This window comes from Euleptes europaea, chromosome 14 (genome assembly GCF_029931775.1).
Source record: "Euleptes europaea isolate rEulEur1 chromosome 14, rEulEur1.hap1, whole genome shotgun sequence".
In the NCBI taxonomy this organism is placed as follows: Eukaryota; Metazoa; Chordata; class Lepidosauria; order Squamata; family Sphaerodactylidae; genus Euleptes; species Euleptes europaea.
The window spans coordinates 35,121,633-35,146,019 of NC_079325.1; the positions used below are offsets into that span (position 1 = coordinate 35,121,633).

Consider the following 24,387-nt stretch of genomic DNA (forward strand, 5'->3'; position numbering starts at 1 on the left):
ACTTCTAAACAGAGAGGTGCTGGGTCTCACGTCCAGAAGCCCCATCTTCTTAGCCAGAGCCTTGTTCCAAATTGCAAAGATTGGTCATGGCTTTGCAATATCCTTCTGGCCTCGAAATAGATTATTAATCAGGAAGCTGAGAAGACATTTAGAGGACTTCTCTCAGTGCTGCACTGGGTGATGTTCTCTTTTCCCCTGTCCCAAATGTACAAGACTGGTTGTGTTTATGCACTGCAAAGATGAAGCATCCTGCATATTTCCAGAAATCCTTTTATTATAAAGACTTTAAATGGAAACTTCTTCTATGTCAGGCCATGGATCCATCTAGCTCAGTATTGTCCAAGCTAACTAGCAGTAGCTTTCTAGCTGAGAGAGGTGCATTAGCTAGAGATGCCAGAAATGGAACCTGGGGCCTTTTAAAGGCAACGCTGGTACTCTGCCGGGGCTGGTCCCAGTCACACAAACGAGGGCACAGGGGGAAACTGTTGCTCATGAGTATATGGAACATTTGTCCCATCCAGCTCAGTGTTACCTATGCCTCAGACAACAATGGTCTTTCCCAACACCTAGGATCCTGCATCTAGGGATGCCAGCAATTGGTACTGCTGCATGTAGATCCATAACTCCTCCCCTTCATAGCGTGTATTTCATTATTCAAGCTACCCTTGGCATCCTCTGTAGTAATGGAGCAGTTCTGCTCCCTCTGCAAAAATGGCCTTAAACTCTGCTCTCCACATGGGCCTAGGGGATTCCTACTGCTAGCAGTGCTGGCTCCAACCAGTAGCCACTGTCCAGTCCAGTCACTGTGCCTTGGAAAGGCCCTGGACAGCCATTTCCCTCCAGAAGACAATAGCCCAAGCGCCACAGCTATTCTTAGACGCAAGAGGAATCCCTCCCTCCCAGCAGGCGTCTGTTTCCTGCTTCCCAGTTTGCACCGATGGCCCGTCCCAAAGTGGAGGAAGCCACAGCAGCCCAAACCTTTGAATTCCCCTCCATGCTTCTGGGCACTCACAGCAAAGCCATATGCTCAAGCTTTCCTGGAACATACCACTTCGTCCTAGAGGCAGTGGTGTGTGGCTTTGAACGCTCCCCCAGTGAAGAAGCCTTCTTGTACATTTTTAAAGCACTACCAAGTCAAGGAGAAGTTTAGTTTATGACAGGCAGATTTTTGTCCTGTGTTGTGAACAATTCAAACATTCAAATCCTTTACTCTTCCACCTCCCTCCCTGAATGCCACCATCCTGGTCAGCTCTACCATATGGTTTTGCCCATTGTGGAAAGTGACTGCTTTAGGTTTCGTGGCACATCGCCTTGTTTTTGCGCAGCCTCGGATTATGCTGCTGTCTCTGGCTCTGGAGGCTCATGCAGGTTCCCCCCTTCCCCAAAGTCTGCAAGGCCTCTCTTTGTAAAGGATTACTGCCCGCCCGCCTCCCCAGTTCCATGAGCTGAGAGAAGACCAAAGTTTCAACATCTCTGGCCTTGCTGGATTCCGTGCATAGAGCAGCAGCCACCTGGCTTGCATTGACACCTGCCAGCCACAGCCTGCCTAGGGCCTGCTTCACACATGCAGAAGAACCAGGAGGCAGAAGGGACTGCGGGGCTTCAGAAGGCAAGTTGTGGATTCCTGCTCTGAATAGTCCTTTAGTTAAAACAAAAAATTATGCAAATAGAAACCTTTCTTCAATTTATTAGCTTGCTACCCTAATTTTCTTTCCCCCCAATATTAACATAGGGGACTACCCTAAAATATGGCCCTTCACTTGCATTGGTGCAGTCCATTCTACCCCATCATTCGCTGGCTGTTTTTTAATTGTTGACCTCCCTCACTTTTTGGCTCTGGGGGGGGCTTGCCGGTTTTGCTTTTTACTGATGAGGGAGCAGCTGCGGCTCAAACACATGCAGCACCCTGTCTGGGAAGTGCCTGGACGGGGGAGTTCCTACACCTGCCTGCATCTGATGGCTTTGGAAGAACTGGCATTCTCGCCTCCCGCCCCTCACCTGGGGAACGGGCTTCGGAGGCGTCCTGCCAGCTCCACCCCAGTCGCTTGGGACGCCTTCTCCGTGGGAGCCCCCCTCGGCTGCCCCTGCTCCGAGGCCCTTTCCGCAGTAGGAGAGGGCCCCTACCCAGCCTGCGCTCTCCCCCCCCACCTGGGGACTGGAGAGGCAGTGGCCTAGCCTGAGCCTACGGGGCGTCTCCGCAGCAGGAGCACAGCCAGGCAGGGCTAGTTCACTAGGCGGTTGCCTAGGGCGCAGACCTCAGAGGGGTGCAGAACTGGCCTGAGGGGCAGTTTTAAACCGATTAGTTTATTGAAAAAAAATGCAACTGTAACTGTAAATTTATATTTTTTATTTTAAGATAAGTACCACAACGGTGCTATGGAATATAATTAATTATAATGTCTTATAAACAGTTTTATTTTTCTACAAGACATCTGTTTTTGAACATTGGATAGTCATGGAGGGGCACAAGTAGTTAGCCTTGCCTAGGGCGCAAAAAGGACTGGCACCGGACCAGGAGTCGCTTTGCACAGGGAGATCAAGCCAAAGGGAGCCGAAAGGGCGGCCGGCCGGGGGTCCGGCTCAGGAAACCCACCAGCGCTTCTAGGGCGCGTCAGTCGACCAAAGCTCTTGGCGCAACTGGGCTGGCCGCAGTCCTTCCAGCAGCCCCGTGGGGCACAGGGCAGGCAGGGGTGGAGGCTGCGAAGGGTGCCGGCCACTCAGGCCAGGGCAAGGGAGTAGGCAGGCCAGGGTGAGCTGGGAAGGTCGAGGGGTCGGCCCTGGTTAGTCCTCCGGTGGGAAACGGCCAGGGAAGTCCCGCGTCTCCCCCGCCTCCACGCTTGCCAGAAGTCGGCAGCGACTCGAGGGCACTCAGGCCATTTATGCACGGGAGGTTTTGCCCTGGATTTGCAGTTGTCTAGATGCACATTTTCCCCCATCCGAATTCTCAAAACTCTGCACGGGGGCTTATCGTTGAGCTCTGGGGATTCGGGTGAGGAAAATGTGCATCTACAGAGCAGCAAATCCAAGGCAGAACCTCCCGTGCGTAAATGACCTCAAAGACGTGAGCTGTGGCTCACGAAAGCTCCTACCCTACCAGAAAACATTTTCGTTAGTCTTGAAGGTGCTACTGGACTCTTGCCCTTTTCCACTACTGCAGACAGACTAACACGGCGACCCACTGTAAATGACCTCAGTTAGTCTGACAGGAGACGTTTGATTCGGGACCTCTGCGCTGAGCCCCCCAGAGTCTGCAGCAGATGGACTTCGAACTTTTCTATCCCCCCGGACACAACGATTCCACGCAGGCGGGAGAGAGGGAGGGCGTGGGCGACTGGGCCGGGGGGAGCCTCGGAGGAGCCCCGGGCGGGATGTCCTAGCCAGGCCTGGGGGCAGACTCGGTGGGGGGCGGGGGCGGCGGCCCTGCTCCGGCTCATCGTCCGGCGCTCCAGCCTCCCAGCAGCTCCTGAGCTCCGGCGACACCCTGACTCCGGGGGGCGCGGGAGGGGGACGAGGCTGTTGACACGCACGGGAGTTGACTGCTGTGGTACAGCCCCCCTGAGGCGGACGCGAGGACTGTACCACGTCCGCCTCCAGATGGGGCGTTCCCTTGCTCTTTCATAGGAGAAAAGCTCCCAGGTACCTAGAGGAACAGGGAGGCCCTTTGTCTTAGGGGGTTTGCTTGGTTTTGTCTTTAAATTGCGAGGATTAAAAACAGTTAACAACAACGGGCGCTTTCACACAGGCTGAATAATGGAATTTCATTTCACTTTCAATGCACCTTAACGATTGTTTCCAAGTGGGTTTTGCCATTCCACACCGTAAAATCCAGCTGCAAAGTACATTGAAAATGGATTGGAAGTGCATTATTTGGCATGTGTGAAAGCGACCACAGGCAGCTTTCAAAGAGAGCGAGCGCCCTTACCTTGCCTGCTCACCTTTGCACCTCGTTATTCGGCCGGGGCCAGACCAGACTTAAGTGCTGGCTGAGTTTAGGAGCAGAGGGAGATATTTGCGGGGGTGGGGGGGAGAGAATGACTCCTGCCCTCACCTTCCTAACCCCGAATGCCTGAGTCAGCTGCCACTCCCGGGGGTCAGTGAAAGGCTTTCTGCCCGGGCTCCCGCTTCCCTAGCGATCCCCACCTTAGACGGCGGAGGGAGCAGATTAAGCCCTGGGGAGGGGGCTTCGAATGGGCCTCCTCCAGGGCAGCGCAAGCCTGTCTGGGCGGAATCCCGACAGAAGGCACCGACTGCCCGGGACTTTAGTCTGGGCGGCCGGGCAAGAGAAGCCACCCCGGCCAGGCTTCCCTCCTCTGCCAGCTGGCGGAGTCCTGCTTGCCTCGGATCGAGACCCACTAAGCACGAGGGCCTTGACCTTTGAGTCAGGTGCATGGACTTCCGAGGGGGTTTACGGAAGAGGCTCTAAAGTTCCGCTGTCAGCTAGTGGGTAGAGTCTCTCTACTTAGCATCCCTGCGCATCATTGCAAGCAACAGCAAGGGATCCCGGTCCCACTGGGCAAGTGTCGCAGTCTTCACGTCTGGACGCGGGTGAATTAAACACTCGTGTTCTAACTGTGAGAGCCGCGTTGCTTCGACTAGAGAGAATACCCCCCCCCCACACACACACACACACGATATTTAATAAGGCTTTGGAGAAAACGCGTTGCGGATTGAGATCCCTCGCCACGCAAGTCCTACTTGGCCCAGCTGTTTCGAGTACCACTGGAATACAATTTTCCAGGCTTCGGAAACGATTATTTCTCATAAATATTTCCAGGTAACTTTTTATTTTCTCCAGTACAAGCACCAATCCCACCAGAGTCCCCCCCCCATTAAATATTGTTACGAATCCCCCCCATCTCCAATAATTTGTTGAGAGGGTCGGTAGAATTTAAACAAAAATCAGTAGGATTCGTATACAATTTGATTCTTCACTCCCGATTTACTCCCCATTCTGGGATTAAATTCATGCGGCCGAATTTTTGCAGGAACACACCCCCCCCCCTTCAATATATAAAATCAAACTTAAGAAAAGGTGTCCCTTTTAAATTGTTTACGTTTGTATCCGGAACGACCAGGACTGCCGGCCCTCTTTCTGGAAACCGGGGGGGGGGGGAACACATCGGGACAGCCTCTAAACAAGAAAGAAACAATTCTGGGGTGCTGGGGGTATTTCCCCCCTCTTGCAAAGATCTCTCCCCCTTCTCAGAATAGACGGCTGTGGCTGGTTGAGCGCATTTTACTCGAAAGCAACTCCTCAGCAAGGACGTGTTTGCCAAGGGGGGGAAAATACTGAGAATTCCAGAGGAAAACCTGAATATCTGAACTTCAGTTGCTTGAAAAAAGAAGGAAACATGTTGACAAGCCTCTGGGATTAACGCGGTTCTTCGGCGGGACTCCAGAAAGCAGTCGGGGACTTTTTTCCTGCCCCTCCACCGCTTCTCCCCGGCCTCAGGGGTACGTGTGTGTGTGTGGGGGGGGGGCAACCTCCACCAGGGGGGTGGGTAGAATCCGGTTAGGAAGGGAGGACGGGCTCAACAGTCTTCCGAGCGCAAGGCCCAATGCCCCCCCCCCGGCCAGAGCAGACTGACAGGGGCTACTCTTGGAGGGAGGGGGGGGGGCTTTATCCTCCGCTGAAAGTCTGTGCACGGTATTTTAGGGACCTCCTGACCGCTTTATCCCGCCAGCGCGCGGTTTCCACGGCCCTAACGCAATCCAGGGCTGTTGTTGGGGTGGGGGGAGGGAGCCGACGCCCCCAGAGAGACGCCTTGCTGGAGGAGGGGGAGGAGCAGGAATGGGGCACTTCAGACGTGGCTGCTCCTTCTGCGGAGAACAGGGGTGGCTGTCGAGGGGCCTCCAGCTTGCACGAGGCAGAAACCCAGTAGTAACTTCAAGTCTCTCCTCTCCCCCCTTCCCTTTCCCCTACCATTCCTGCTCAACCCCCAGGGGTTCTGCTTGGCAGCCATCCGCCCCGTCGAGGCTTGGGGGGGGGAAGCGCTCTGAAACCGGGTCCAAACTAGACTAGGGGAGGGGAGGCGTTTATCCGCTTGACATAACAGGGAGGGAGGGAAACTTCTCCTTAAGGGCTGGCTGGGGGGGAGGGGAGGAGCGCTGCCCCAATGGGTGGGGGTCTGGATCCGAGCAGCCCCACCCCACGGGCGCAGAGAACTAAGTAAACTCGCAATTCCCTCCTTCCTTGGCTGGTGTCGCCCCCCCCCCCCCCGCACATCGAGCCCTCCACGCTATAAAGGCGGCCACTGTCCGCGGCGGCGCCTCCCTCCCCTGTCCGCCGGTCGGTCGGTCAATCGGTCCGTGCCCGAGCGCTGCGCCGGTCGCCCCCCTTCCCCGCCTCGGTTCTCAGGCGCTGCCCGGCTCTTTTCCTTCCCGCAGGCCCGGCGGAGGTGATGGATTATTCCTACGACGAGGACCTGGACGAGCTGTGCCCCGTCTGCGGGGACAAGGTCTCCGGCTACCATTACGGGCTGCTCACCTGCGAGAGCTGCAAGGTAAAAGGAGGAGGAGGAGGAGGAGAAGAAGCCGCGGCCCGACGGGGCGAGCAGGGCCCAGCGGGAATTGGGGGGACGGCGGCGGGAGGGGAGGGGTCAGGGCAGGTGAAGGCGCCGGCTGCTGGAGGGTCGAGGCGGGAATCATCCCCCCGCTCAGTCCGACAGCAGGGCGGAGGCCCCCCTCCCCCGAATATTACTGGACGGACATCCACCCCCCCCCCCGGGCGCTTCCTTAAACGGAGCACGGGCTCTCTTCGGGGAGGGGGCGAGGGAAAGGGTCGGATGCCAGGTCCAGGCGCTTCCTTTCCAGCCTCGACGACCCCCCCCCCAAAAAAAAGGGTTGAAGACGGCAGAGGGGACGACCCCCCCTAGACAAATTAAATCGCCTCTCACCAACCTTCAGACACAAGTAAAGAAATACTTGGAGCCCTGTGGAATTCAAACGGGTTTACTTCTGAGTAAACCTGTGTCGGCTTGGGCTGCGTGCCGCCTCAAGCAAGGACCGCCGGCCGAATTGTCTTAATCGCCGGTGGCTTGTAGGCAAAGCGGCAGCCCGTCCCGCACCGCGGAACCGCCGGCCTTGTGCCGGAACGGACCGCGCTCCCTTGCGCGGCCCTGCCGGTGGCGGTCGGGGGTCGGGAATCGATAATGGTTAGGCAGACCACCCAACGAAACGGTGAGGAAACGGGGCGTGTGCTTGTGCGTGTTAGGAAGCGCGCTGAACCTTTGCACAGCTATGGTCATAAATAATGTAGATTTATCACGACAGCACCAGAAGACGCGGTTATTACTGATAATAACGCGGCGCAACGCATCATAATAATTACTCTTATTACTAATAATAAACGAGGCCGTGCTATTTATTCGAATTATTATTCGGAATCCCGGAGTCGGCGGGGAGCTCTGCTGGCTGCTCTCTGCGGCGTTTCCCGAGCGGGATTGAGCCCCCGAGCCGCTATTGCCCGCAGCCCCCCGGGGGGCGCGCAGACCTGGGGCCGGGGGTCCTGCCGGCCTCGGGGATCCGTCGCGCCCGCGGCAGGGAAGCGGCTCTAAGCGCCCTCCGCTTGGCCGGGCTTCGGCGCTCGTTGGCCCGTCTCTCCCGCAGGATTTGAGGATCGCGCTTTCCCCTCCCCGGCGGTTTCCTTGGCCTCCCCCCACTCCTTTCGCCCCCAAAACTGTTTGAGTTGACCTTCCCCGACAATACTCCGCCTCAATTCGTTTTGGGAAACGGGATCGCGAATCAAAACCGGGTCCACTCGAGTCCAGATTTTAATCCCCGTTTGAGTTTCGGTTTGTTTGGGAGCCATTGAAACGGCAGCCGCGCCAAATTCGATGTTGCTCCGGTTCTTAACTGAGAATTGTCACGAAACGCGCCGGAGCGCTGCAAAACCGCCGTTCCGGTTTTGTCCTTCTCTGGCAGCCCTTTGGGCCACGAAACCTCTCCGAAAACGAGCTGCACAATTTATCTAAGGCATACGCTAAGCACGAATTAGTTAAGAATATAAATAAATCGGGAATTGGTGGAGAAGAAATGGGATCAGTTCCTTCTCTCCCAAAGCCGGACAAGCGGAGTAGGAGGCGGCGGCGGCTGTTTTCTTTCCAGCAGAGAAAATTATGTCGAGCAGGAATATCTTCGAGGGTCTCCCACCCCTCCACCCCCACCCATATTTTTGTGAGCCGATTTCCAAAGGAGGGAGCCGCGGGGAGAAGCTGGAGTGCATCCGCCTCCCGTGCTGGGCTCGGCGGGGCGAACCGAAAGTCGCCCCGGACACATCTGGCCCTTTCGATGAAATCTCGGGTGGGATGGGGAAGACACGAAATGGGCTGGAAGAGGCCCGCCAGTCGCACAGTGGGATCTCCACTGGCCGGACTGGGAGCTGTAGCCTCGCGGGGCCAAACATCTGCCAGATGTTTTGCTCAGCCAGGGCCCCCCAATTCTAGCAGAGGGTGGGGGACTGGCTGGGTAGGGGAAGCCCCGCGCAAAGACCTACGGAGACAGGGGGTCGGCCGAGGGGGAAGGGGGTGTCAGGGGCTCAGGGGTGTCAGGAGGCGGTTTCCCTTTTCACCTTCCAGGAGGCTACTGCCGGGGGGGGGAGGGGGGAGAAGGATACCACCCGCCGCACACCCCTCTTCACAAATCAGAGGAACTGTAGGCTGACCCGCTTGCCCCGTGTGGTTTGAGGGGTGGGGCTAGAATAATTAGACGGGGGTGCTCGATTTTGCTATTTCTCCCAAGGTGTACGACCCTCGACCCCCCCCCCCAAGCCAGCTTAAGGGCTGATTTATTAACCGAAAGGATTTCTCCAGCAAATAGGGGCGCTGGGAAGTTGTGTCTCCCTGAGGAAGCCACGGGTCACTTAGCTGCGCGGCGTCAGCGGGGTGTGTGTGTCAATTCCCCATATCTCCTGCTTGGCCTGACCCTCCCTCCCTCCCGCCTCTGCACGGTGTCTTCATTAATTTCTAAAGAGAGTTCTGAAAAGCCCCCCCCCCACTTTGCAAGACGAAACTATGTACACTGAATTGTGCTCTTTGCATTTTCCCAGAGGAGTGTCTCCGATGCCCTGCTCCCGACTACTGTGCGAGGGAATGGGGTACAGTGGCGCAGAGGTGAAGGAAAGGCACCCTCTGTGCATGGTCAGTGACCCTTTTGATTGCCAGTTTACACTGTCTAGGATTCAGCCCTAGTAAGGGAGCCACTATACTGAACCCAGGTAAACGACCCTGGCGTGTGTTTTGAACGATTTCGCCAATACAAGACCATGTGCACTGAGCGGCTGTGGAAAGCAGGGCATTCCCGGCGCCCCATGCCGCCAGGCTAAGGGCGTGAGACGGTTGACAACAGCTCTGTGAGGTTGACCAGTATCTTCATCTCCGTAGTGTAGAAACCAGAGAGAGAAGCTACACAGAGAATGGTGGAAGTGAGGTTTGGACCGGTGGGAAGGGATGGGGTGCGAAGTTGTTGTGCCCCCCCCATCCATGGGTCTGAGCACATTCCAGGAGGGCAGTCATGCCCTGTCGGAGGCTCCTGGGCTGGCAGATTCTGGAGGGCGGGGAGAGCTCTTCTAGTCCCCTTGATCGCAGAGAAGCAGCCGCCGCAAACCTGCGAGTGACACCGGGCTCTTAGCTCAGCCGCCTTTCTCCGTCTCCCTGGCAGGGCTTCTTCAAGAGGACCGTGCAGAACAACAAGCACTACACGTGCACCGAGACGCAGAGCTGCAAGATCGACAAGACGCAGCGCAAGAGGTGCCCCTACTGCCGCTTCCAGAAGTGCCTGACTGTGGGGATGAGGCTTGAAGGTAAACACGCGTGCACCCCCTGCCCTGTATTCGAATGTATAAAGTATCAGACTGCAGGTGGTCTTTGATCCGGAGGAGCCAGGCCACACAAACCCAGCGCCACATTTTCTTTTTGCCCCGGGGAGGAATTTTCTGTGTGAAGGCATTCCATGGGACCTACATATAATATTCAGGGCTTTCCCCTTTGCCCGCTAAGCTTGCTTATTTTAAAAAATTATTAGACGGGATAGGGACTGTACTTCGATGTTTCCCTTTTTCTTTTAAACCAGTTTCTCCTATGTTGACCCAGAAGGCACCTTTTACAAGGTTTCTCTTCTGCTTTGCAAGGATTCACAGGTTGGCAAAACAAATCCACGCAGCCTTAAAGGGCTTTTCAGCGCAATGTGTGAAAACACCTATCCTGTGTTCAGGCCACGCTTTGTTTATGCTGGGCCTCCTCCCACTAGAATTCGCCTCCCGCGATGCTGGGAGAAGCACAGGGTAGCTCTTACCTCTACAGGAATATCTCTGGCAAAACACAGGTTGCCAAGAGCCATGGAAACAAGCAATGGGGAACAGTGTGCAGATGCTGCTGTTCGGAGGCAAACTAGAATTTTTAACACACGCTTGCGCGCGCGTGCACACACACACAGAAGATTTGTTTTGCCTGGGTGTGTGTGTTTCAATTTGACTCGGGTCTTCCTAGGGCTTAGCCCCAGAACCTGGTTTAATTTCCAGGGCTCAGGCTGGGAAACAGCTCCTAACAAAGAGAGCATCTTTGTACATGTGCAAAGTGTCTTTCCTTCCCACAGTAATGAAAACCGAAAGGAGGCATTGCAGGATGGAAAGCTGACTTTCCGTTCACTTTGAACGCCCCCCCCCCCGCACACACACGCACACCCCTCCAGCTCCTCTCAGGTTAGCTGGTAAACTCAGACGTAAGAAAATATAATTATAATTAAATTATATATGTAAATATAAAATAAATTGGCATCAAAATGTGTGTGGGGGGGACGGTTGCTGAGGAGACCGGCTTCCGAGGAGGTGCTGGAAGGATCCGGTTCTTTGGCCTGGAACAATAGAAAGTGAAAGCGAATTCCTAGGCGGGGGGGGGGCGGCGCTCGCAGCCGGGGAGAGTCGGCTTGTCTGATCCCGGTCGCGGCCCCGCTTTGCCCCTCCGAGGCCTTTCAGCCAGACTGTGGCGATTGCGCGGCCCTTGGGGGGAAGAGACGGAGGGTCTCCCGGTTGCCTGCAAACCAGACGCCCAGCTTAGGCGTCCCAGGAGAGGCTACTGCTGGGCTGGCGGTGCCGAACCGGTCGGCGGTGGGGCTGCAAAGGCACTCTGCGCATGATCAGAGGCGCACCGTCCTAGGCAATAAAAGAAGGGCCGAGCATTTCCCACTCGCCCCGATTCCAGTGAGGGGAGAGACAGCCCTGCCGAGGAGCCTTTGGGAGCCCGGCGCCCTTTGCCTGCTTCTGCTGCAGGCTCCAGGCTGCGTTCTGCGGGGAGGAGAAAGGGCCGCGTGGCAGGCTCGGTCGCCGCAGAAGCGCAAAGGGCTCCCCTGGCCCCGTCGAGCCTCGCAGATTGATGGGAGCAGAAGTCTTGGTCGGCTCCGGCCCAATAAATCTGCGAGCCTTTAAGCCTCCGAGTGCCACGAGATTCCCGTTCGCGGTTGGAAAAGGGACCGAGAGAAAACGCCGGGGAGGACTGGGCTGAATGCGGGGCCCGAAGAGAGAGGAAGGGAAGGAAGGAAGGAAGGGATCCGGCCAACCTCCCTGTGTCACCAAGCAGAGTTTCTGCCAAGGGCTGGCTTTCCTCTTGGCCACCACGGCCGGCCGCTCCCCGCACCAGATCAGCCCCCCGCGTCGGAGCGCGCCGGGCCAGGGTCGGGGTGGGAGGAGCGGCAGGAGGCGGGGCCATTGCATCACCTGTCCAGGGATGGGGGTCGGGGCATGACACCCCAGATCTGGCCGGTCTTCTTGCCTGGAGCAAACGGGGGTGTCGGGCCATTTGTGCCCGGGAGGTTTTGCCTGGGATTTGGCCCTCTCTAGGTGCGCGCTTTCCCCATCCAAATTCTCCAAAGTCTACACCGGGGCTTAGTTTTGAGTTTTGAGAATGTGGATGGGGAAAATGCGCATCTAGAGTGCTGCGACTCCAAGGCAAAACCTGCCGTGCACAAATGGCCCTGGGGTATTTCCTGGGCAGGCAACTCCGAAGCCCCCAGGCAGAGTTTCGAGAATTCGGATGGGGCAAACGGGCCTCTAGAGAGCGGCAAACCCAAGGCGAAACCTCCTGTGCGGTTTGGCCCTATATTGGGGGAAGGCTTGGGTTCCAATGCAGGCTTAGTCGTAGGCTCCCTGGGTAGTCTAGGCACCGCCCTCTTGGAGGCTCAGTTCGTCTCTGTGGAGTGGGGTCAGGCCTGTCCTTTGGGTCAGTCGGGCTGGACCCCTTGGGGGGGGGAGCCCGCTGAAGGGAGAGTCCCTTCTGGCGAAGGAGGTGGGCAAGCGCAACGCCCGGAGCTGCGGGGGCTCCCGGCCCTGCTGCGCGCTGCTCGCTTGGGAAGAATGCGGGAGGCGGAGGCGCGTCCGGCTCCTGCCTGCCTCGACGGGGGAGTCTCGCCTCGCTGGCTTCCTCCTCCCTCCGCTTTCGGCCGGGCCGGGCTCGGCGCTGGCGGGGGAGAGGGCGGGGGGGGCGACTTCAGCTCTCCCCCCAGGAGCCGGAGCGCGCAACCCTCCCGAGCCCTTGGAGGCTGTCCGGGGCCCCCCAACCCAAGCGCGCTGCAGAGAAGCACCTGCTCCCCGACTCCCCCCGGACACATTCTGGGGCTGGCCGAAGGAGGAAGCCGGCAGACTCCGGCCAAGGGGGCCGCATGGGCTGCAGGGTTGCCAGGTCCCTTTGCACAACGGCGGGGGGGGGAGGCTTTTGGGGCGAAGCTTGAGGAGGGCGGGGTTTGGGGAGGGGAGGGACTTCAATGCCATAGAGTCCAATGGCCACAGCGGGCATTTTCTCCTGGGGAACTGAGCTCTATCGGTTGGAGATCAGTTGTAACAGCAGGAGATCTCCAGCCACCAACCCTACCCGGGTGGGACCCACAAGGCCACGCGCTCGCCCCCCCCTCCCCACGCGACCTGCGTTCTCCAGCCTCCTTTTCCTCCTCGCTTGACACCCCCCCTTCACTCCCCAGCTCCAGGTCTCCTGGGTCGAGAAATCCTTCGGGGTTGCTAGGCAACTTCCAGGAGGATTCCCAACCAGCGGGTTGCCTGGCAACCGCAAGGCGCTTCCTTCCTCCACCCTCCCCAGAGGACTGTCCAAACTAACCCGCCAGCTACGGACATTGGGGGGTGGGGAGAGACCAGGGTGCGTGTGAACGGAGTCCACGAGATACACGCCCCTGCCAGGCAGGGTGTGAACGGCGCTGATGATGCAGAAGGCCGCCTGGGGTTGCCAACCTCCAGGTACTAGCCGCAGATCTGCTATTTTAACTGATCTCCAGCCAATAGAGATCAGTAACCCTGGAGAAAATGGCCGCTTTGGCAATTGGACTATGGCATTGAAGTCCCTCCCCTCCCCAAACCCCGCCATCCTCAGGCTTCGTCCCAAAGACCTCCCACCGCTCACGAAGAGGGACCTGGCAACTAGGGTTGCCAACCTCCAGGTGGTATAAAAAAGGATATTTGTGCTGAAAGGATGAGTACAGCAAAAAGGAACAGAACAGTGGCCAAGGAATAGAATATCAATGACAATGCAACAAATCATGCATATATAACACAATGTATTGAATGAGCACAACACTATGCCAGTTGTGCCAATATGTAAGTCCTAAGCTAAGCAATAAATGAGCTAACAAGCATGTCAAAGGACAAACAGTAGAGGGTAATATACATATCTTCACCAATGATGAATAAGCAAACTTCCATAGTGTGAAGAAACAAAGGAACAATGTCCAAGAAGGGACACGAAAGAACGAATGTCCAATAACAGACGCAAAAGGGTAAGGCTGGCTCCTCAATCCCTTTCCAGCCATAAGCTTCAGTTGCTTTGAGAGGTGAAATTGACACGTACCTGTTCTGATAGTTAAGTAAATTTCCATATAGGATATTTAGCACTTAATGCCACAAACTGAAAAAAATTTAAATTGCAAAAAACCAAAAACCAAACAAAAACAACAACAACTATGTTGGCCTCATTCAATACATGTTGGTGTTATACATGCATGATTTATTGCATTGTCATTGGTATTCTATTCCTTGGACACCGTGCGACTCCTTTTTGCTAACCTCCAGGTGGTGGCAGGAGATCTCCTGCTATTCCAAATGATCTCCGGCCGAGAGAGATCAGTTCCCCTGGAGAAAAGGGCCCCTTTGCCAATTGGACTTTATGGCATTGACGTCCCTCCCCTCCCCAAACCCACCCTCCTCAGGCTCTGCCCCCCACACCTCCCGCCAATGGCGAAGAGGGACCCGGCCACCCCAAGGCCGCCAGAGCCGTCCCGGGGCCCTGCTCTGATGCCTGGCTCTTCTCCCTGCCTGCAGCCGTGCGCGCCGACCGCATGCGAGGGGGACGGAACAAGTTCGGGCCCATGTACAAGCGGGACCGCGCCTTAAAGCAGCAGAAGAAAGCGCTGATCCGGGCCAACGGCTTCAAGCTGGAGACGACGGGGCCGCAGATCGTGTCCCCGGTGCAGGCGGACTACGGCCTGCCAGCCGCCCTGCACGGCGTGGCCCACCCGGCCTCCAAGGGCCTGCCGCCCACCGCCATGACGCCCGTCGACTACGAGCGCGGCCCCTACGGGACCCCCGGGGCCATGGGCGTGCCGCTGCCGGCCCACGGGCCGCTCTCCGCCTACCACTACCCGTCCTTCCCCAGCCGGGCCATCAAGTCGGAGTACCCCGACCACTACGCGCACCCCCACGAGGCCGCCCCGGCCTACGCCTACCCGGAGGCCTACCCCAACAGCTCGCCGCCCGCCGCCCCCGACGTCCCCGACGTGATCCTGAAGCTGGTGCAGCTGGAGCCCGACGAGGCGCAGCTCAAAGGGCGCATCCTGGCCTGCCTGCAGCAGGAGCAGGCCAAGGGCCGCCACGACAAGCTCAGCCCCTTCGGCCTGATGTGCAGGATGGCCGACCAGACCCTCTTCGCCATCGTGGAGTGGGCCCGCAGCTGCCTCTTCTTCAAGGAGCTGGAGGTAAGGAGCGGGGCCAGGCGGGAGGGGGGGCTGCCCGCGTGCTGCTGGGCACGTGCAGAGCGCCGCCGTGCGCCCAGACGGTCCCGAGGAAGCGAAGCGACCTGTGTACGGCCATTGATGGATGCGAGGGTTTGCCTTGGATTGGCCGCTCTCTAGGTGCACATTTCCCCCCTCTGAATTCTCAAAACTCTGCACGGGGGCTGATTGTTGAGCTTTGAGAATTCAGAAGGGGGAAATGTGCATCCAGAGAGGGGCACATCCAAGGCAAACCCTCGCATCCATCAATGACCTGTGTGTACGTTAGGGCTGAAAGGCGTGCTTGATGCGTCTTGTGTCTTGATCCGTTTTTGTAAATTCGGGGCTGGCTTTCTGGGTCCCACGCCCGATTGGGAAGCGGTGGGCAAGTCAAGGGCCGTTGATGCACGGGAGGTTTTGCCGCTCTGCAGAGGCACCTTTTCCCCATCCGAGTTCCCAAAACTCTGCACGGGGGGCGAGTTTTGAGAATCGGGATGGGAAAGTGTGCCTCTAGACAGCGGCAAACCCTCCGGTGCGTAAATGGCCAAGAGGCCAAAGCAATACGCCCGCGCTTTCCCTGCCTGGCTAAGCGTGAGCTGCGGCGGAGAGACAGGCCGCTCGTGGTCCCTTGGGCAGCGTGATAGATTTAAAGCTTTCTCCCCAGCGGGGCCCAGGTGTTGCTGCCGCCAGTGGCGCTGGAAGCCGGAATTGAAAGCGCAAGAGTTACGGCGCCGACGCACGTCAGGCTCGCAACGCGTGGCCATCAAGACTGATGGCCTCGTTGCCTGCCTGCGTCATCGGCTCGTTGGGATGAATGAGCCCCCCAACGCAACCCTCTCGTGCCCCTGCCCCCCCCCCTCTGGTGCACAGGCTCTCACCAGAGGAGACCCCCCCGCCCCCAACCCGGCTCCTTGGATTGCAGCGTTCTGGGTGTGCCAGAGCGACATCATAACATACTTGCGCAAAGGAGATGGGAGGGGGTGGTTAACGACTGTATGTGATGGGACAGGAGGGTCGAGGTCGGTGTGTGTGGGGAGGAAGGCCTTCCTCCGTCTGATTTGAATATTTAGATGAGCGCAAAGAGTGGAGGCGCTTGGCCTTTGGACGGCATTAAGCATCGTTGACCTGATTGGCGCCTCTGGGAAGAGCACCATCCACCCCCTGGGAATGGAGAGTGAACTAAACCCTGATATTTTCTTGTTCGATATTGGAATACTGGACTGGCATTCGGTCTCGATTAGGAGGGTTCTCTCTAAGAACACAACCAGCAGGGTATTTTTTATTAGGCCTAACCGAATGACCCATAACAGAGCAAGCTTTTGAGTTCACCAGAGCTCTTAGTCAGGCAATAATATCGGTTAAAAAGGATTTGGGGATGGGACATAGTGTTAAGCCCTGTTAAAGCCTGCATTGTCTGTCAGATGCAGAGCAGATTCAAATGGAGCTGGTTTCAAGCTACTCCAAGCCAAGAGGCAACGCAGTGAGTAAAGTTCTTTGCTAAACAAGTCCAGCAGAATGTCACTGATATCTCTCTAAACCAATGAGACTCAATATCCCTTTTTGGAAGAGAGACTCAAATCACTTGGCAGTCAGGGTATTAACACAGATCCTATGCAATGGACAAGATCATTGGTTGATTTCAGTCCTTTCTTTGCCACAGTCTCATTCTTCCAACCTTGAGCAAGGTGCTCTTTCTTGCTGGTGCTTCAGGTGTGAATTCAGCCTGAGCAGATGGGGATTGTCCAAGGCCACTCGCTGAGCCGCATGAAGCTACAGCCAAGCCGAATTATTTGTGGTGGGTGGGTTTCCCAATATTGTGTGCAGCAATATTGTGCACAATATTGTGTGCAGCAAGTAGCAGACTTTTGGTTTCCTAGAAGAACAGCTGAGTTCTCTTTTTGGTCCGGTCTGCTCTCATCCAGACTTCCTTGTACCATAAAAGACAAGTGACTCACCTGCGCGTTAAATTAGTTAAATGAACTCTCGCCAGTGTGGCTTTTACAGAGTCCCAGTACAACTGCTAGCAGAGTATACAACTGCCACCCCAGCAATTGATGGGCAGAACTCATTTGAAGTAGGACTAAGTGTGTGCATCTGTAGAATGGGCAGAGGGGTTGCTTGCAGCTGCCAGTTCCTCTTTCAAGCTGCAAAATGCTGCCTGGTGCCAGGTGTGGGCTGGGGCCCCCTTTGCGGTTGGCTCAACTGTGTATCTCTGGCTGCTAATTCAGGTCAATTCTGTGCTGGAGGTGCATCCATTTCTCCACCTTAGCAACCCATGGAATTTCATGTCTAGTTTGGAGATACTATTTTGGTGCTCTCCATACAGTGTGAGCAAAGGGCATAATTTAGTTCAGAGCAGCTGTCAGGGTTTAGGGGCAGTATCTGTAATATTAAGGCTCAACTCTTGAACGTGCAAAATTGCAGTTTAAAACACATCAATAAAATTGCAATTAAAATACATGAAACTGAACTCTATAGTACAAAAACCTAGACCAAGAATAGCCGCATAAGTCGAGCTCAATAATTTACCTATTCCTTAGCCTCCTAGACCTGAATAACCTAAGAGTTCCTCATAAAAAGGCCAGCGTCCAAATGGTCAAAGATGAGAAAGTAATCTAGCATCAAAAAAATGAAATCTATTGATCAGATGTCACACCCTGGAGTCCTGTTGGAATAATGCCACCATGTAACTTACTAAATCTTGTTGGAGATGGCATTCTATTCACCTTCTCTGACAAGGCATATTCCACAAACTAGGAGCAATTACAGAGAAGGGCGTGGCCATAACAGAAGACAGAGGAGCCTCCTGAAAAGAGGGAAACGCTAACAGATGACATTGTGCCAATTTTAACGGGTGCGCGGGCTTATATCAGGCGAGATAGTCCTTCAAGTATTACGGATTTTGTGTATTAGCTCCCATTAAAAATGACAGTCACTCTCTGACAGCAGCTTGTGTCATTTCCAGACTCTGGTTATTTTATTTTACTGGGGTACATGCTAGTAATCATGCTTCCTTTTTTGAAAGAGAATTTGTTCCTAACAAGTTTGCAGGAAAATGCTTGGTTTTCCAGAAAACCCAAAACGCAATTAGAAAATTTATATTTGCTCCTCCCTAATTGTTGGTAAGAATGCTTTGAAGAATGATACATCCAAATTTGGGAGAGCATGTGCACCCTCCTTCAGAGTTAAAAATCCTGTAGAGTCAGACTTTTCCTACTGAGTGTGTGATGTTTATGCTTCCTAATTTTGTCTGGAAGATTGTAGGCTGTCATAGATAAGGGGAAAAAATAAGGACAAGACAGATGAGGTTCCTCTTCAGTGATTGAAGGACAGTAGGGCCACTAAGAGCCTTTCTGGGGCCAGGAACTGAACTTTGAGGTTCAGATAGTTATATCCCAGCCATAGGCTAAACTGCTGCGAGTCCCTGTTTTTTCTTAACTGCTCAGAGGGAACACGTGCAGTAGAAGGTTGACAGTGCAGTGTGGAGGAGAGGGCAGAGTATGACCTAATCTGAAGAGAAGGATGTTCTGTGGAGAAGAGGTGACTGAGGCAAGAATATGGAAGGACGATGGGTGATGTGAAGGCACTTATGGGGCTAAAGGAGTTAAGGAACTATGGACATTCGGATAGACCTTGGAAGCTGTGCTGGAGAGCCAGAGGGGCATGCAAGGCACAGTGGGGTTGAGGAACTGTTGCACGTGTTGATTAGAATGAACCTGATAATCTGGTGGTGATTTTATTCTTAGCCGTGCTGTAGGAGCCAAGGATTTTATGTTCTTTATTTACAACATTTATGTCCTGCCTTTCTGCTCAGTCAGGATAACCAGGGCAGCTAAGGATGAAAGTTGTCTTGGACAAGAGTCAGAGCAGTTGACCATGGGCCCTCCTGGCTGGTTCAGAGGGGCTCACTTGGGGCTCTTTTCCTGACAACCCTGCCTGATTGCTCTTTGCCCCAGGGACTGCAGCAGCATCTCCCCATCCCTAAATTCAGCAGTGGCACCAAACTTCCAGGGGGATGTTGACAAAATCCCCATGGCTTCCCACCCATAACTGTTGGTGCTCTATTATGAAGGACAAGGGAAGAAGAAAGAGCCGAACTGCCGGGGTCTAATTGGCCTCTTGACATCGGTTCCCATGTATTATTTGCCCCCCACAAGCCCTAGGGCAGCCTGATTGGAAACAAATTTAACTTCCCAGATATATCGTTTCATTTAAGGGCTAGTAATTCTGTCAGTCCCGGGCTGACAAACGAGAGCCTGCCTGCCAATCTGCTGGCAAGAATGATGCGCTGGAGTTCCTCTCGTGTCACCTGGCCCGAGAGTTACAGGCTCCGCTGGCCTTCGGAGGCAAGACTAATAATGCAGCCTGGCCAGAGGGGGATTTGGAGGCCGCTTGTTTATGGAGGGAGGTGTGTGGCGAGGGCAGGCGAGCTGAAGGGGGAGAGGTCAGAGCTGACACCCATAAATACCGACTCTAAGTGAGTAGAGATGAGATGTGTCAAGGCTCCAGAGAAGATTTGCGGGCAAGAAAAGTCTGGGCAGGGAGGTGAAATAAGACTGCCTGCTTTAAGCTACGTTGCTTTTCAGCTGCAATATTTAACATATATAGTTAATTGCATAAAAGCAGATGCTCTGGGCAACACAGTAAGGATGGACTGTGACGTTGGATGGTGGAGAGGATCAACTAATTGTTCAGGCCGCTCCATTCTGAGCCTCTCGTTCCCCCCAAAATGTGAACGGACAGCTCTTTGTAATGCCTCAGCTCCTGTTAATGCTAAAATCCTGTTAGTTGAATTGCACTCTCAAAGCAACAGCATATTAAGACAAATGTTTAGTCGAGCCACCTTGAATGACAAGGAAAGGTGACAAGGAATGACAAGGAAAATATATATTTTAATAAATAAATAACACTAAGCCGCTAACAAAAAAAAAATCAGTGCTGAAATCACAAGCCCAGCCCAAATGAAAGCATCTTTCTTGCTGTCGTCTCCTGGATATTTACTACTCTGAGGAAGCAGATCTTTCGACAGGGCCCCGTAGCCCCCTGTGCAAGCACCAAGGACACACTCGTTCTGTACAGGAGACAGATCTGCATTCAGAGCTCCACCCCCCAGGCACAGCTGGAGAAACCAAAGGAGTAGCCACAAGGGAGTCTTGGGTGGGTGGTGCTCTTAGTAGGTACGTGGAGGATTTAAAGAAGGAGGGAAGTAACGTGATTGGAACAGGAGAAAAGAAAATGGTTATCAAGGATATTATTAAATAACTAGAAGCAAGTCAGCAGGAAAAGAGATCACAGTAGCCTCTCAACTAGGGTTCCCACCTCTGGGGTTGGGAAATACCTGGAGATTTTGGGGGTAGAGCCTGAGGAAGGTGGGGTTTGAGGAGGGAGATCAGTGGGGTATAAAGACAAAGAGTCACCTTCCAAAGCAGCCATTTTCCCCAGGGGAACTGATCTCTGTCACCTGGAGATCGGTTGTAATCCCAGGTGATCTCCAGCCACAACCTGGAAGTTTAAGCAAGAAGTGCACTGAAGTCAAAATGAGGAAAATTCCTATTCAGGAAAATTAATTATCAGCGCACAGCCACTAATTCCTGAATAGGAATTTTCCACAACCTGGAAGTTGGCAACTCTACACTCAACCAAGAGGAGGCCAAGAGGTGGGCAGCTGCTCTGGCGTTGAATTTAGAGGTCAGCCTTCTCGGTCTATGCTGACTGTAAACAGGCGTGATGATTGCGTTTGTTACCGCTGACAATTGTCATTGCTGAGTTCTTGTCACTGTTCTGTTTCTCTTTAAATGGGATTACTGGGCTATGTTATGATTTATTTATATATTTCATTTATATCTCATCTTCCTCACTAAGCCTCAAGGTGGTTTAAAAATATAAATATTTAGTCAGGCAGCATAAGACATCCTATAAACAGTGCAATAGGACTAGGATTCCACAATTTAAAAACAATGCAAATGGGAAACCATCTAAGGCATGACCGACCATTGACAATGCAAACCGATGAATACAAACGTGGAAGATGCTAGTGGTTGGCACAGAAGTGATGCCAGAAAGATACCACTGCAACCACTGCCAGAATTTCCAAGGAGAGGGGCTGTGGCTCAGTGGCAGAGCACCTGCTTGGCATGCAGAAGGTCCCAGGCTCAATCCCCGGCATCCCCAGTTAAAGGGACTAGTCAAGTAGGTGATGTGAAAGACCTCTGCCTGAGACCCTGGAGAGCCGCTGCCAGTCAGAGTAGACGATACTGACTTTGATGGACCAAGGGTCTGATTCAGTAGAAGGCAGCTTCATGTGTTCATGTTACCTGGAAAGCTGGAGCCTTGCTGTAGGGATTGCTCAGAAGCCAAGGCAAACTGCATCAAGTTACCCAGCATGCACTGCTAGCCTGATGCCACTTCCTGGCTCAGGCAACGGTTTCGTGAGATTGCTGTGGTTGGTTCCTTTCCCCTGCAGCTCCCATCATCCTGCCTGTAGCCATTTTTTGATTTGGGTCATCATGACCCCGATTTCTGATTCGGTGCCAGGGTATTTTTGGCCGCTGCTGTCACTACATGGAGAAATGGCTTCTGGCCTGACGTTGCCGTTCTGGTAACCAACCACGTTGCCTCTTTTCTCAGTAAACTGAAGCTTGTTAGGAGGAGCAAAGAGCATCCTGGGAGGAGTTGTTGCTTTCTGGCAAAGTTCAGTTCCCAGGCTGCGTGAGGGCCACGACCTGAATTAAGAATGGCTTCTTTGCTCCACCAGTAGCTCTGCTCAACTGTTTTGTGACTGCTCTTCAAACTAGCCAGTTCCTGTCCTCTGCTGCTTTGCCAGCTTTGTTAAAATTCCAGCTCAGCAGAGAGATAATTGTGCAACAGTACAAGAAAGGGCTTAGGCCATGGTGAAGATTGTTTGAATTCTGTGCCCTGGACATTTCCCCCTGGTTTGGAGCTAGAGCTTCAATCAGAAGAGCTCCTACCACTGTAGTATTTGTGGGCGATGACTGAGCTAATTCTGCAAAGCCCAGCCATAGGTTCCTACGGATTTCCTCCCCCTCACACATACATACCTGGGTTTCAAGGATGGTTTAGGAGAAGAGTTATCTTTACTTTGTCCGGAATAGCTGGTGAAGGAGCTGTGTTTTTCTTGGTGTGAGGGTCACATGAACACATGAAGCTGCCTTATACTGAATCAGACCCTCGGTCCATCAAAGTCAGTGTTGTCTACTCAGACTGGCAGCGGCTCTCCAGGGTCTCAGGCAGGGGTCTTTCACATCACCTACTTGCCTAGTCCCTTTAACTGGAGATGCCGGGGATTGAACCTGGGACCTTCTGCATGCCAAGCAGATGCTCTACCACTGAGCCTTCTGCATGCCAAGCAGATGCTCTACCACTCAGCCACAGCCCCTCCCCTCAGCTATGAAGTCTCAGCTATGAGACTTCTACTCTCAGCACAGGGCTCCAAACACAGAGGATCTGTGTGTGGTTTGGTTGAGAACCAGAAGAGTGCTGTGGTTCGGGTGTCAGACTTGGATCTGGGAGACACAGATTGGAGTCCCTGCTGTGCCATGGAAGCATGCGCCTTGGGCCGGTCACACACTCCCAGCTCAACCTATCTCACAGGGTTGTTGTGAGGAGAAAACCGAGGAGGGGAGAATGATGTCATAAGCCGCTTTGGCTCCCCAATGGGAGAAGGGTGGGGTAAAATAAATAAGTTAAAATGTCACACATGAGTGCCTGGTAGAGAGAGAGGTTGCCAGGCCAGGGTTTCCAGTTCTAGCCCAAGTTTCCTCCCCTTGCCTCTGGGCTTTCTCTTTCCAGAAGGAGGAGTAAAATCTCAGGATGTGGAGCCAAACTCGAGGAGAAATCTTAACTTCTGCTTCACCTTGGGACATTTGCTACTCATGTCCTTCTGGCTCTTCCTGAGAGGCACCAGGCACTGATTCAGGCTTTTCTCCTGATCCAACAGGTGCTATTAGATTCTCTTATCTCACTGGCTCTGCCCTCTGATGTGCCAGGTGTCACCTCTTAGCAGGCTTCTCCCACGATCTTTGGGGCCTGAGTCTTAGCAGATCAGGCAGCCTTTAATGGAGAACGGGACAACTGTTAGTAAATATTAATTTATACACCGGACTATCTACCACAAGAAGTGGAGACAGCCACTGGCTTTGTGGGGATTTCCACAAATGCATGGATGGCAGGCATAACTCACAGTGTGGAGACTGGATCCCAGTTGCTGGGGGGCAGTCAATGTGGGGGGGATTGTTGCCTTCATATCCTACTGGGAAATATCCCAGAAGCCTGTCTGGCCATGGGATGCTGTATTAGATAGACATGTGCTCTTATCTGTCAGGACCCTTCTTAAGGCGTGAGTATAAAATGCAGTGATTTGAAGGTACCAGATGAACTTCAGATGTATTGGGAGCAAAGTTAATTAAAATGGGAATCTTTTGTTGTTGTTACTTCAGGTAGCAAAAGCCTTACCTTTAACCATGCATGTTGCAATGCTTCAAACAAGCTCAGAGACCCAGGGAGTTGCAAGCCCATGTGACGATGAGCTGACAGCTAGGCAATAGGCAATTAAGCCATTGCTGTCTTCTTGATTGTCTTGGGGGAAGGTGGGGCCCATCACTGTGGCATCTAGAAGGGTTGGGCTGTTATTAACACCTTCAACTTGTGAGTGATTCTGAGTGTTCTCTCTTGGTCCTGATCTTTCCCTTCTCAATTGTCAAGGTGACACCTCCAGTCTTCACCAAATAATTGTGTCCCCTCCCTCCAATTGTTGCATTTGTAGCCTCTTAAAGGGCTTGGCGAGCAAATTCATCTTGACTTAAGTGCAGCGCGCAGCCACACAACCAAACTGTGCCAGCTGCAGTCTGACACGCAGTTACTTGAAGGTAAGGTCTTTCCCAGCTTGGTGATGGGAAAGGCTATTTCTGCCAGTCAGGTGGCTGTTAAAGGTGCAAGAACAGTGCAGCGACCTGGTAACCCATTTCCCTGATCAAAGTTCTCTGTTTGCACCAGTTGAGTGAAGCAGGCCTGGTTCAAATGAGGAGCTGCTGAGTCCTTGGGGACAAAGCAATAGGGAGAGCTCTATTGCCAGCATGCTGACAAAAGCAGGGGATTCCACTGTGCACCCTTTCCTTCTCACTTCACATCCGGGCTGTACAGTCATGTCTGGGAGTGCGCAAAATGCTGCTTTGTGGAGGCTGCTTCCTTAATTGTCCAGTCAAAGACAGCCTGCCATTGTTCTATCAAGTAAACCTGATAAATGTACACCCTCCCCCTTAGTTGTGCACCACAGTTATTCTCAAGGTTTGCACATCTTGTGTTGTTCTTCTTGAGCAGTTTGTATGTTGGGGAGAGAACCTCCTCCTGCATCAGTTTTGAACTCCTTTGCCAGCCAGTGCTTACAGTCGA

The 24,387-nt window shown here is 53.9% G+C and overlaps 1 protein-coding gene across 1 annotated transcript in view; it reads left to right on the forward strand.

Annotated features, from left to right (window-relative positions):
• The first annotated feature begins 6,398 nt into the window (after nt 1-6,398).
• NR5A1 (nuclear receptor subfamily 5 group A member 1) overlaps nt 6,399-24,387 on the forward strand; it is a 32,124-nt gene continuing 14,135 nt past the window's right edge. The window contains exons 1-3 of the mRNA XM_056860397.1: nt 6,399-6,503; nt 9,658-9,799; nt 14,312-14,964. Of these exons, the coding sequence (XP_056716375.1) occupies nt 6,402-6,503; nt 9,658-9,799; nt 14,312-14,964 (897 nt within the window). The 5' untranslated portion in view covers nt 6,399-6,401. The remainder of the gene's footprint in view (nt 6,504-9,657; nt 9,800-14,311; nt 14,965-24,387) is intronic.